This window comes from Podarcis erhardii (assembly GCF_964252035.2).
Source record: "Podarcis erhardii genome assembly, chromosome: 7".
Classification (NCBI taxonomy): Eukaryota; Metazoa; Chordata; class Lepidosauria; order Squamata; family Lacertidae; genus Podarcis; species Podarcis erhardii.
In genome coordinates, this window is record NC_138511.1 from 11,968,350 (window position 1) to 11,980,843 (window position 12,494).

At 50.8% G+C, this 12,494-nt stretch overlaps 1 protein-coding gene across 5 annotated transcripts in view; it reads right to left on the bottom strand.

Annotated features, from left to right (window-relative positions):
• Positions 1-308: 308 nt before the first annotated feature.
• The window catches only part of RAP1GAP (RAP1 GTPase activating protein), a 111,971-nt gene continuing 99,785 nt past the window's right edge, over positions 309-12,494 (bottom strand). For 4 of the 5 annotated variants that reach the window (XM_081870956.1, XM_081870954.1, XM_081870953.1 and 1 more), the window contains 7 exons: positions 10,863-10,972; positions 9,597-9,710; positions 8,233-8,356; positions 6,886-6,988; positions 3,525-3,628; positions 2,591-2,639; positions 309-1,712 (listed from right to left, as the gene is read on the bottom strand). In XM_081870956.1, the coding sequence (XP_081727082.1) occupies positions 2,631-2,639; positions 3,525-3,628; positions 6,886-6,988; positions 8,233-8,356; positions 9,597-9,710; positions 10,863-10,972 (564 nt within the window). In that variant the 3' untranslated portion in view covers positions 309-1,712; positions 2,591-2,630. The remainder of the gene's footprint in view (positions 1,713-2,590; positions 2,640-3,524; positions 3,629-6,885; positions 6,989-8,232; positions 8,357-9,596; positions 9,711-10,862; positions 10,973-12,494) is intronic. The other variant, XM_081870957.1, reaches the window with a different exon arrangement.

The window sequence follows — 12,494 nt, forward strand, 5'->3', positions numbered from 1 at the left end:
CAAAAACAGAGGACGGCAGGATGGGAGGGAGGGACACACACACACACACACACACACACACACACACACACACGTGACACAGATGGCAAATGGGCCCAGACATTCACAGGATTTATCTAGTCACAAGAAGGTGGGTTGAAATTAAGTACTTTGGGATCCGGGCACATGTTCTTCTCTGGTCCTGCACATTGACAGATTCAGGAGCAGAGAGCCAGGAAAGGGGGTTGCCAGGGAACAATTCATCCCCACTCCCACCCCGAAAAACTGTACAGCATGGATGCAGACTGGCCGTAGTTTGGAGGGAACAATAAACTCCCATTAGGGAATATGGCGATGCAACCCCTATCCCGTATCCCGACTTTCCCCCCTTTCTTTAGGGCAATCTCTGTCTGGCTCTATCTGGTTTTTCTTGATGAAGAGACCACACGCAGCATGCAAAGAGGAGGGTGTTATTGTGGAACGGGCTGCTGCTCCCCCACCAAAAAGAGAGATAAATGGGACAGAAGCAGTTCACTGGCTGTTCTTCTAAGTGCCTTGGACGTCAGCTGTCCCACGGCAACAAAAAATAAATAAAGAATCAATTGTCAATTATTCTTTGGGATAAACTTCGAGAAAAAACAAGAGAGAAAGAGAGTCACGCGTTGCCTGGGAGGACGAGGGTTCCCCCAAACCCTGCCAATCCACCCCATCTTGGGGGTTCGTATATTTGGGAACCCTTCTGCAAAGTTACCCAGAAGCCGCCTCCGATTCTGCCCTGGCTCCCGTTATTGCCAGATGTGCCACTAGGAAAGAAAGGATTTCAGACTGTGTGGATGAGCACAGCAGCAAGGCTCAGCTGTAGAGAGAGGGGGGGGCGGGATTCACAGTGCCACTTCTGATGGAGAGCAGCTGATGGGCTTGGCAGCTGATGGCAGGATATATACACAGGAACAGGGAGCATGGCTGTTATACAAACGGAGAAAGGAGTGGTTGATCTGTCCCAGCCTCTAGCGAACCACAAAACGGCTTAGACTCCACAGCCGCAGCGCTTCCGGGACAGGGTCTCCGGTTCCGCTCCCCCGGTGTGCAGAAATGCTGGAGAATCTCCCCAAGGTTTCGTTTTTCTCTCCAAGCTCCCGATCCGGAGCTCTCCCCTCTCTTAGGTGCCCTCGAAGCACCCAGACTGCTGAGCTCTTGGTTCGTTTTCTACGCTGGTTTCCCTCTCCCAAGGTAGTCTGATGGCGATGCGAGAGCCGCAGAGCCACCCCGCGGCCCCTTGCTTCTAGAGACAAGCGAAACAGACATCTCCACCGCAGAAAAGGGCCGGGGAGATCTGGATGTGGTTGGGTGATTGTCCATGTTTTGATTCAAAGGGCGCCACGTCCTCATCTTGGCTTCACAGTTGGGCCTGGCAGGCATCACTGCTGGCTGCGAGACGTCGTCCGCGGAGGGCCAGAGCTAATAATGGGGTGAGATGAGGGGGTGTCGAGCACAGCTCATGGAAGGGACGGGGATTAGGCAGGGACCTCGAGAGCCTCTTCTCAAGGCCTGGCCAGTCCCAGCATGCCTTGCTGCCCTGCCAAAAGAGAACGGAAGGAGAGATGGGGGAGGCAGCTGCTTGCTTAAGATGGCGGCTTGGGCAGGTCAGCTTTGCTGGCCGGGCAGTAGTCTTGTGCCGTGACGAAGATGGGGGCCTTCCGCAATTCCCTCAGCTTGTGCTTCTTCGCCGTGTGCTGTAGGGGAAGGGCGGATGAGGAAGAGGAGGAAGTCAGTTTGGGAAAGATGGGAAATGCAGTACAGTCATACCTCGGGTTACAGCCGCTTCAGGTAGCCTTTTTTTGGGTTGTGGATGCACCGAAACCTGGAAGTACTGGAACGGGTTACTTCCGGGTTTCGGCAGTCGTGCATTCACAGAAGTGATAATTCGCACTTTGCGCATGTGCAGAAGCTCCGAATTGCAACCTGCGCGTGCTCAGACACGCATGCCACACAGATCATGTTCGCAACCCAAGCGTCCACTGTACTTGTCCTCCCAAAGGCATCCTCACCCTTTCAGGGTGGGGAAGATTGGGGGTTAATCGTGGAGAAGGGAGTGGAGGGGTGGAGACCACAAGGAATAGGGTAATAGAACCCCTGGGCTGTAGAACTGGAAGAGGGTCCAAGGGACATCTAGTCTGACCCCCTGCCATGCAGTGATCACAGCTAAAAACCCCTGGCAGGTGGCCGTCCAACCTCTGCTTAAAAACCAATGAGCTATTTGGAGTTATTTTGGGGGGGGTGGGGTGGGGGGCAGGAAACATGAAGGAGGAAAAGGGTTAAGTTCGAGAACATGCCTTACGTGCGCATGGTCATCACAAGAGGGTAGCACAAAGGAAGGGGCTGGGTGTTTATGGGGTGCCCCTGGGGAGAGGCAGGGTTCTTTGCGGCAGGAAATGCCAGCCCCACCAAGGCAAGAAGTGGAAGGGAGGAAGCAGCCCTCCTTCCCCTTTGACGACTTGGAGCAATATAGGTCTTGCTCGGAGAGGGGCTGGGAAGACTTGCCCAAAGCCTGCTGGCTTGCTCACTGCACTGGGAGCCAGGGTGAACCCCGAGACGCAAAAGAGGCTCTGACCTTGTGGGGAGAGGCATCCACGGAGGCTGGGCAGGGAGGGCTAGCAGCTCTGCGGGGGACACACAGAAAGGAAGAGAACATTAAGGCCACGTGCAAGGGGAGTCGAGGGAAACCACAGAACGGATCGGCTCATGCAAGGGGGGAACCTCGGTGGCAGAGCCCCACAACCTCCTCCCAGCCTGCCCTAATCCTCCTGCCTTCTGCCCACTGACGCACTTTTCCATGGGTACAAGCGGCTGTATCAATTCTTGCTTAAGAACATATGAACTGTCCTGCTGGATCAGGCCAACGGTCCATTTGGTCCGGCATCCTATTGCCACAGTGGCCAAATACCCCTGGGAAGCTAGAAATCTAGATTGCCTCTGAGCCCGGAGGTTCCATAAGGACATATAAAAGCCCGGCTGCTGTACCAGGCTAATAGTCCAACTTGTCCAGTATCCTGTTCCCACAGTGGTTGAACAGTTGCCCATTATGCAATACCAGCAAGCGGGATTCAGGTCAAGGGCAACACTCTCCTCTCCTGTGGTTTTCAGCAACCAGGATCCAGAAGCATTGCTGCCGCCGAGAGTGGAGGCGGAGCCATTGTGGCTGGTAGCCACTGATAGCTCTTGAATTTGTCTGACCCTGTTTTAAAGCTATTCAGGTTGGTGGCCAGCACTGCATGCAGTGGGAGGGAGTTTCCGTAGTTTAACTTTGTGTTGGTTGATTGTATGTGTCAGCCACCGCTTTCATCTGCAAGATCAGCCCCTGTCCCACAGACACCAGAAGGGTGTCCTTTTCCTAATGCACCCACAGGAAAATAATCCACATCCCCACCTTATGCCACTGCCTCCTATTCGCCTCCTCCCATATCCCAGCTTCAGACACTCGTAGGCCTCTGCCCTGCAACTGGAAGACTGGGTTTGTGGAATACCCAGCCCTCTCACACACTCACCAGGTGGGGAGGTTGCCGCTCGGACTGTTCCAGCTGGATTTTTATTTCTGGACAAGAGGGGTCCGTAGATTTCCTGGGGTCTGGCTGCGGAGAGCGAGAAGGGCCTGGAAAGATGGAGAATGGGACAGGGGAGGAAATAACAACTTAAGTATAGCCTTTACCAGGAAGAGACTAAATGGGGACTCACCATGCTCTCACAGTGGCCAACTGGATTTCCCTAAGGCAGTGATTTTTAACCAGTGTGCCATGTTGCTTGCCTTGAATGATGGTCAGGGATATCATGGGCAACACTGGCCTCTGTCCCTCTTTCCTTCCCTCCCTCCTCGGATGCCCTCTTGCATCTCTGCCTCCCAAAGGCTTGCACGGCTGCTTGTTGCAGCAGCCCCAGCTTCAAGCTCCGCAGGCAAATGGTCCCTCTGGGGGTGGCCAGGGGTCGAAGCAATGATTCTTCAGAATCAACTTCGTTGGACTGGTCATGTTGTGCGGATGCCTGATTATTGTCTTCCAAAGCAACTGCTCTATTCCGAACTTAAAAATGGAAAGCGTAATGCTGGTGGTCAACAAAAGAGGTTTAAAGATTCTCCCAAGAAGAATCTTTTAAAAATGTAGGATAAACACCAACAACTGGGAAACACTGGCCTGTGAGCGCTCCAATAGGAGAACAGCCTTTACCAAAGGTGTCATGGGCTTTGAAAACCAGCGGCGTAGCGTGGGGGGTGCAGGGGGTGCCGTCTGCACCGGGTGCAACCTCGGGGGGGGGGGGCGCTCGCAGCTCTCTGCCCCTACTAAAATCCATGGGTTAGGGGGCGCAAATTACTTGCCTTGCCCCGGGTGCTGACAACCCACGCTACGCCACTGTTGAAAACGCTTGAACTCAGGATGAAAGGGAGAAACGTGCTAAGAGGAAGGCACACTTGGCAAACCCTCACCGTGATCAACTCCCGCCTGGAAACCCATGTCCCCACTGTGGAAGGAGGTGTGGATCCAGAACTGGCCTCCAAAGTCACTTATGCACTCACTGTTAAAAACGTGTTTAAGGAAGACAATCTTACTTGGCTACGAGGTATCGCCAAAGAGAGAGAAGAGCTGGCTGGCAGGAGCTGAGGCGGCTCAGAGACCTGGGGTGGCTGCGGCTGCTGCCTGGAGGACTTCCAAGGAGAGGGGAGAGGAGAGGAGGCCTAGGGAACACTCCACAAGGGAAGGTGTTTGAAAAAAGGGCAAGAGGCTGGGAGCTGGGGAGGCAAGGTGTGACCTAACTGGGCTCCTGAGCCCCACTGGGGTGCCACAGAAAGGATGTAGTTGGTCAAGGGAGCTGTGGACTAAAAAAGGTTGAAGACTTCTGCCCTACAGGAAGTCCACACAGAGGACCCGAGTGCAAGAGCAGCTCTCTCCTCCTGCGGTTTCCAGCTATGGGTATTCAGAAGAATCGCTGCCTTAAAGTGTGACAGCAGAAGAAAACCAGCATGGTCAGTTGACATTGATCCTCCAGAATAAGATATGGTGACCAGATGTCCCCGTTTCCCGGATTTACAAATCTGTCCCCGGACAAAATCTGTCCCCGGATTTCATTTAATGTCCCCGGATTTATATTTTAAGTGTTGCAGATTTATTAGTAGGGAATGAATGTTGTGTGATTGGTTCAACGGCGCAAGACACATCGTATGGGGACTTCCAGCGAGGCAAAATGGCGGGAGCCACGGCAGTGGGCAGCTCCTGAAGCCAGCCAGGGCCAACTGCGCTACCAGGCTGGCTCCGGGCTGCTGAGACTGCTGCTGCCAAGGAGGAACCGGGGACATCTGGTGCGTCAACTGGGGGAACCGCTGACCCCCTCCCGCAACCCAAATCGAGCTGGTAGCGAGAGTGCCTGGCCACCTGCCCAGCGGTGCTGCAGGGCCAGTAAAACCTCTGGAACTGATGCAGAGAGAAGGAGGAGAAGGAGAAGAAAGAGAGAAAGAGGAAGGAGGAAAAAGAGGGGAGCCCTGACATTGCCGCACTGCTGCCGCTGAGAAGGAGAGGCAGGAGAGCACCAGGAGGGCAAGGACACGTGGCCCAACCAGAGCCTACTCCATGGCAGCTGGAGCTTCAAGAGAACAGGCTGAGGCCCAGAGGAAGGCCGTGAGACAGAGGAGACCACAGAAGAGAAGATATTACTTATTTTTTAAAATATTTTTTTTAATCCCCCCCTCTTTTAAAAAAAAAAAAAAGTGGCCCTGGATTCTTTGAAAAAAATCTGGCAACCTTAGACTAAGAAGCAAAGAGGAGAGCAAGAGGCAGGCAAAGGATGCTTTGATTCGTGAGCAGAACATCTTCCCCCATCCCTGGGAAAGGAAGCGCAATGATGCAGGCCAATGAGCTCCATGCCTTAGGGGAGAGGAAGACAGATGGGGAAAAGGGAGAGGCAAGCACAGCAGCATGAGGACCTGCTAACATCTGGTTGTAACGTAAAACACACAGAGAGACCTGTAGGCTTCCTTTTCGTTATTGTTGATTAATTAAACCCAGATGGGAGCAGTGGAGAAATTCGGTCTGGTTTGCATTTTAAGAACGGGCCTACCTAATTCAGCAATGCGTGAAAGGAAAACACAGCTATTCTCTGGGTTTTGCTCTTCTCCAAATTCAGCTCTCCAGCCAGACAATGTGTACAAGGAGCCAGTGTAATGAAAGACCTGGGAGACCAGGGTTCAAATTGCCCACACAGCCATGAAGCTCACTCAGTGACCTTGGGGGCCAGCCACTGCCTCTCAGCCTAACCTACAGGGTCATTGTAGGGATTAAATAAAGAGCTCCTTTGTCGGGGGGGGGGGGAGGGAAAGGTGAGACTTGAATGCAAAGAATAAATCAAGATATATTGGGGAAAATGGGCATCAATATACAGACATTAATGAATGTATCATATGGAAGTTCATTCAAATAAGTCCTACTCGGTGCAGACACCCTGAAATTAATGAATCAAAGTCAGCCACATCCATCACTTTCAGTGGGTCTCCTTTGAGTAGGACTAGCATCGAACGTAAATTTCATTTATTTGTTTTATTTATTGCACTTATATCCCACCTTGGAGAAAAAGCTCAGTTAATCCGCACGGTAATCCTGTGAGGGAGGCTAGGCTGAGAGGAAGGGTTGGGCCAAAAACTTAGCTTGCCAAAAATGTGTATATTAGGAGATATGAGCACCAAGGACTTCCGGGGAGGCAACAGGGCTGGTTAGTCGCCTCTGTCGAGACTCTGTCGGCAGAGATAATTAAGTGGTGATTAACGCTGATTGACACATGCAAAATGGGGGTCGGATGGCCCACCTCGCAGGGGTGTTGTAGTGGACAAGGCAAGGACTGCACAGGGCAGAACGGAGTGGAACCCGGTACCTGGTGAGCTGCCGCCGCTGGTGTTGCTGAGGCTGTCATCCAGCCAGGTACTGTAGATAAAGGAGTCCCGCTTGTGGGGGGTGCCTGATGACGACTGGCTCTCCTGGGGGGGGGGGGGTGGACACAAAAGGAAGACAGTGTTGGTGGGTGGGGGAGAAGGGGTCGGGTAGCTAATGTCGGCCTTTTCCTTGGCACGTGAGGGAGAGAGGGAAGCATTGCCAAACTGATCATTTTATCACCTGTAACCGATGGCATTTATTCTGCAAACATCCTTGACGTAACAGAACTCTCACTACTTGTGTGTTCTCCAGTCCATTTCCCTGCGATCTCAGTTCCTCCTTTTTTATTCATTTATTACGAACGTTTAAAACAATTACCCATCGCAAAGTGTTGTCTTCCAGGACCAGTGTATGAACAGATGTTAAGCCTTGTCTGCGGTTATCCACATGGCAGCAAAACAGACTTGAAAAATGTTATTAATTTCCCATCCACAGGGTATAGCTCAGAGTGTTAAGATAATTTCTTCATTGTGGCTGCTTTGACCGGAGACAGAAGGGAAATTACTGCACTATTCTTAATAAACAATATACCGTATTGGTCCAAATATAAGCCGCACTCGCAAATAAGCCGCACCTTTAGGGTGGGGGGAGACAATACCCGAATATAAGCCTTTCCCTTAAAATTGGGTTACAGGCTGAAAATCACTGCAGTTGGTAGAATTGTAACTCCAAGCCAATTTAAGCCTTTGATCTCACAAGCACGCAAAAGTTACCCTACAATCGCTAAAATCGCAAATCGCTGTTCAGTTGCTACAATTCCTCAGGTACTCACACCCGTAAATGGCAAATGAACTGTCTCAAGCCCGCAAATCGGCAATAAAACAATTTTTTTTGTTCCATTTTACTGCTTGTCTGTTTCAGCAGCGATATCGTAAAAGCCCATTTTTGTAAGGTCGCGGATTTAAGCCGCCCTTTTATCTTTTCACGGTTGGAATTTGGAAAAAAAGTGTGGCTTGTATTCCGGCAAATACAGTAAATCAAGTGCTTACTGACAACCTTACAAACACACAGAACTTAAAACCAAGCAACTCTGCATTTATGCATTATGCAACGGTGTGCATCTGGTGCCGGGAACCCAGAAGTGGAACCTAGAGCTGGAGAGCACCCTGGAGAGACCTAGTGGCTTGCGAGGAGACCCACCCCAGAATCTGAAGAGGACATCCTCTTCGGGCTCCAAGGAGGGTCTCCTCATGAGCCGGAGGGGCAGCGGGACTTTGTTGAGCCTTAACAGCTGGGAGCGCCATCGCAGCTTCCCCGCATGTACTGAGCTCTGGCCCGACTCTCTTACCATGCCAGTGTCTTCGTCGTGGCCCCCCTCCTGCTCTTCTGCCACACTGCCAAAGCTGCTAGCGCTGGAGGAGGAACGCGAGAAATCACGCAGAGCGTCTGGTTTGGGGGCTACAGGATCTGGTCTGCAAGGAGAGAGAGAAAGAAGGCCCATCGAGAACTAAGACAGTGATCTGTCATGATCTGCTAAGGCAATCTGGTTCAGGAGTTGACTGTGCATAATTCCCCCCCACAGTGGTACCACTGCATTACTATGAGGTTGTGGCGCTCATCTGGCTATCAGGCCGAGGGAGCCGGCGTTTGTCCACAGACAGCTTTCCGGGTCATGTGGCCAGCAGGACTAGACCGCTTCTGGCGCAACGGGACAGCGTGACGGAAACCAGAGCGCACAGAAACGCCATTTACATTCCCGCCACAGTGGTACCAATTTACCGTATTTTTCGCTCTATAAGACGAACCAGACCATAAGAAGCACCTAATTTTTGGAAGAGGAAAACCGGGGGGGGGGGGATTCACTGGCTGTCCTGGCTTATGGGATAGCTGCGCGTAGCCTCTCCCGGGCAGCAGGATGAAGGCTCCCCTTGCCTGGGAGAGGCTGCACACGGCTAAGCAAGAAGCCAGGACAGCCAGCGGGATCGCAGCGCAGTGATCCCGCTGGCTGTCTTGGCTTATGGGATAACTGTGCGCAGCCTCTCCCGGGCAAGGGGAGCCTTCACCCCGCTGCCTGGGAGAGGCTGCACGTGGCTAAGGCTCCCCCAAGAGCCGTGCTCCCTTTAAAGAGAGCGCAGAGTGTGTGTGTGGCTCTTGGGGGCTTTTCCCCGAGGGAGAAGGGCAGCCCTTCTCCCTCCTTGGGGATAAGCCCCCAAGAGCCGCACACATGCTCCACGCGGCTCTTTAAAGGGAGCATTGAGCAGAGCCTCCCGCCTGCATTCGCTCCATAAGACGCACACACATTTCCCCTTACTTTTTAGGAGGGGAAAAGTGCATCTTATAGAGTGAAAAATACGGTATCTCCTTGCACTGGGGTGCTTTTGAACTGCTAGATTGGCAGGAGCTGGGATAGAGCAATGGGAGCTCACCCCGTCACGGGGATTCGAACCGCCGACCTTCCGATCGGCAAGTCCAAGAGGCTCCGTGGTTTAGACCACAGCGCCACCTGCGTCCCACTGCATGAAGAACCTAAGAACAGCAGAAGAGCCTTCTGTCTGTGTCAGGCCAATGGCCCACCTAGTCTAGCATCTTTTTATCGCAGTGGCCAACCAGATGCCCTGACTGGAAGCTCCCACTAAGACCCAAACACAGGAGAAACGCTCCCCTCCTGTCGTCCCCAACAAGCCAACCTTATGCCAAGAGACATGTGCCAACCTGTTCTTGGTGGTGGGCATCTCTGGAGAGCTCTGATTGGATGAGTTCTCAGACTTGGGTTCCTGAGATACATGGCCACTGTCCGGAGTCTTCTGGGTCCCGGTGGGGCTTTCCCTGTGGGGCACATACAGCTGGCTTTGCTGGTCAAGTCAAAAGAATTTGGGAGTGGGGAGGAGGGCTTGGTTGCCACGATCATGTGAGGCTGGGGAGGGGGGCACTGGTGGGAGCATGGCTGGAGTTAGCAGTAGGCAAACAGTCACTGTCAATTTTGGGACCCCTCCTCGATTTCTCATTTTTTTCACTCTTAAACTCAGTTCTCCACATTTGGGAATTTTTATTATTTTGAAAAGTTGTGGGGTTTTAAAAAATAAAAAAATATTTATATAAATCTACGTCATTAAAAAGCATCGTAGCAAATTACAGCAGTAAATCGCAAAACTGTGCAATAAAAAAAAGTATTAAAAAGGTTTTAAAAAGGCATAATTTAAATATTGCGGAAGGATGTACAGTGGAACCTCGGTTTTCAGGAGTCTCGGAAGCTGAACATTTCGGAAGCTGGAAAACCCAGAAATAATTGCTTCCATTTTCGAACGTGCCTCGGAAGTCGAACAGCATCCGCTGCGTGTTTTTCCATTTTTTTTCTACTGAATTTGCAGACTTCCCTTTGTGCCTCGGTTTTCAAACATTTCGGGACTCGGAACAGTCTTCTGGAATGGATTACGTTAGAAAACTGAGGTTCCACGGTATTCTTAATTGCCTGTATACAATAGGAAAGCTTTCACCGGGCATTTAAAAGTCGGCACAGCAGTTAGTGTGAATTTCTCCTAAAATACACACATTTGTACACAATTGTGCCCAATATACACATTTTTGCAAAGGGACGTCTCCTAACGCAATGATATGCAGAATATATATGTACACATTATGTGGCTGGAGAACTGCCCTGCGAAATGTGGAGAATTGCGGATTTCATAGATTTGCAGAGCTGGGAGGGACTTGGAGGGTCATGTAGCCCAACCCCCTTCAATGCAGGAATCTCAACTAAATTTTAAAAGTTGGTTTTGTGTTGTGGTTCTCGTATTGCTTTGGAAAGTGCAACCTGGATGAACTTTAGGACACAAAAAAATAAATCTCAAGGTTTAGATTGAAAAACAGTTAAGAAAATGACAACGACGAGAAGAACCTGTTAGTAAAATAGAAGCAGCAGCAAAACTGCCCACCTCCATCCCTTCCACCTCACTTGCCCCCCCCCCCCCCGCGCCCCACCTTTTCTCCTGCACCTCCTGGATGTTCTCAATCCCGATGGCGCTGCTCCGCCGGGAGCTGAAGGGCCCCGATTTCTTCCGCGTCGGGCTCTTTCCAGGGACTATCAGGGACTGGAAGAGAGGCAAGCCCATCAGGCAGAGGGAAAGAGAAACTTGGCAATGCGCTCGTAAAAGGAGGAAAGCAGGGCGCTGGCAGAGAAGGGTGCAAAAAGGGCAAGCGACTGGGACCGAGGTTGGCCACCACAAAATGGCTGCCGTAGAAACGAAGGTACGGGAGGAGCTTGTGGGCAAGAGGGTGCCACCATCAAAGGCCTTTGCAGGTGTTTCTACGCTAGAGTCATAGGTAGGGATAACTACCACCATGTTTTCCAGCAGGGATCCCAAAATGGTATTTCCCCCAGAACTACAGTTCCCATGGCTCCCTGGCGTGGGAGCCACGGGAACTACAGTGGTACCTTGGTTCTCAAACGCCTTGGTTCTCAAACGCCGAAAACCTGGAAGTAAGTGTTCCGGTTTTTGAACATTTTTCGGAAGCCGAATGTCTGACGCAGCTGTCAGCTATTGTTTCCAGGGAGCCTGCACCAATCAGAAGCTGCGCCTTGGTTTTCAAACATTTCGGAAGTCAAACGGACTTCCGGAACGGATTAAGTTTGGCGCTTTTGTTCTTGCTGTTTATTTTGTATTTTCGTTCCTGAGGCTTTTTCGGTTCATTTGTTTTTGTGACTTTGTAGAACCCAGTTCAGCTACTGATCGATTGATTGTGTGACTGTGGAAATGGATAAAAGCCCCCCATTCAAACAATAAGTATCATCAGTGCAGGTAAAAAAATAATAATAATTTTTTTTTAATCATCTACAATACTGTCTTATTTATTTTATAGTACAGTACAGTTGTACTTCGGATTAAGAACTTAATTTGTTCTGGAGGTCCGTTCTTAACCTGAAACTGTTCTTAACCTGAGGTACAACTTTAGCTAATGGGGCCTCCTGCTGCTGCCGCACTGCCACCGTGCGATTTATGTTCTCATCCTGAAGCAAAGTTCTTAACCCGAAGTACTATTTCTTACTATTTCTGGGTTAGCAGAGTCTGTAACCTGAAGCGTCTGTAACCCGAGGTACCACTGTACATTGATTATTGCTTTCATTTTATGGATCAGTGGTCTCGTTAGATAGTAAAATTCATGTTAAATGGCTGCTTTAGGGATTGTTTTTAAAAGTCTGGAATGGATTAATCCATTTTGCATTACTTTCTATGGGAAAGCGTGCCTTGGTTTTGGAACGCTTTGGTTTTGGAACGGATTTCCGGAACGGATGAAGTTTGAGAACCAAGGTACCACTGTAGTTTTAGCCTGTTTAAGGCTGCAATGTAGATGGCTGTCTCTGTCTGCTTCAGCCAGTCCGGGGCCAATGAAGGTTAGTCCCTGCAACCCAACATCCTTGAGTAAAGGCATATGGGTAAAGCTTGGCGCAGAATATACAGAGAAGGATCAGCAAAGGCAGCTACAAATCTTATAGCACCCTCCGTGACACTTTTGAGCTGGGGAAACAGGGAGTCATGCAAGACGGATCCAGACCTCACTTTGACTGTGTGCAGCAGAGTGCCTCCTTTTATAACGGGGAACTCCCTAGTTGCG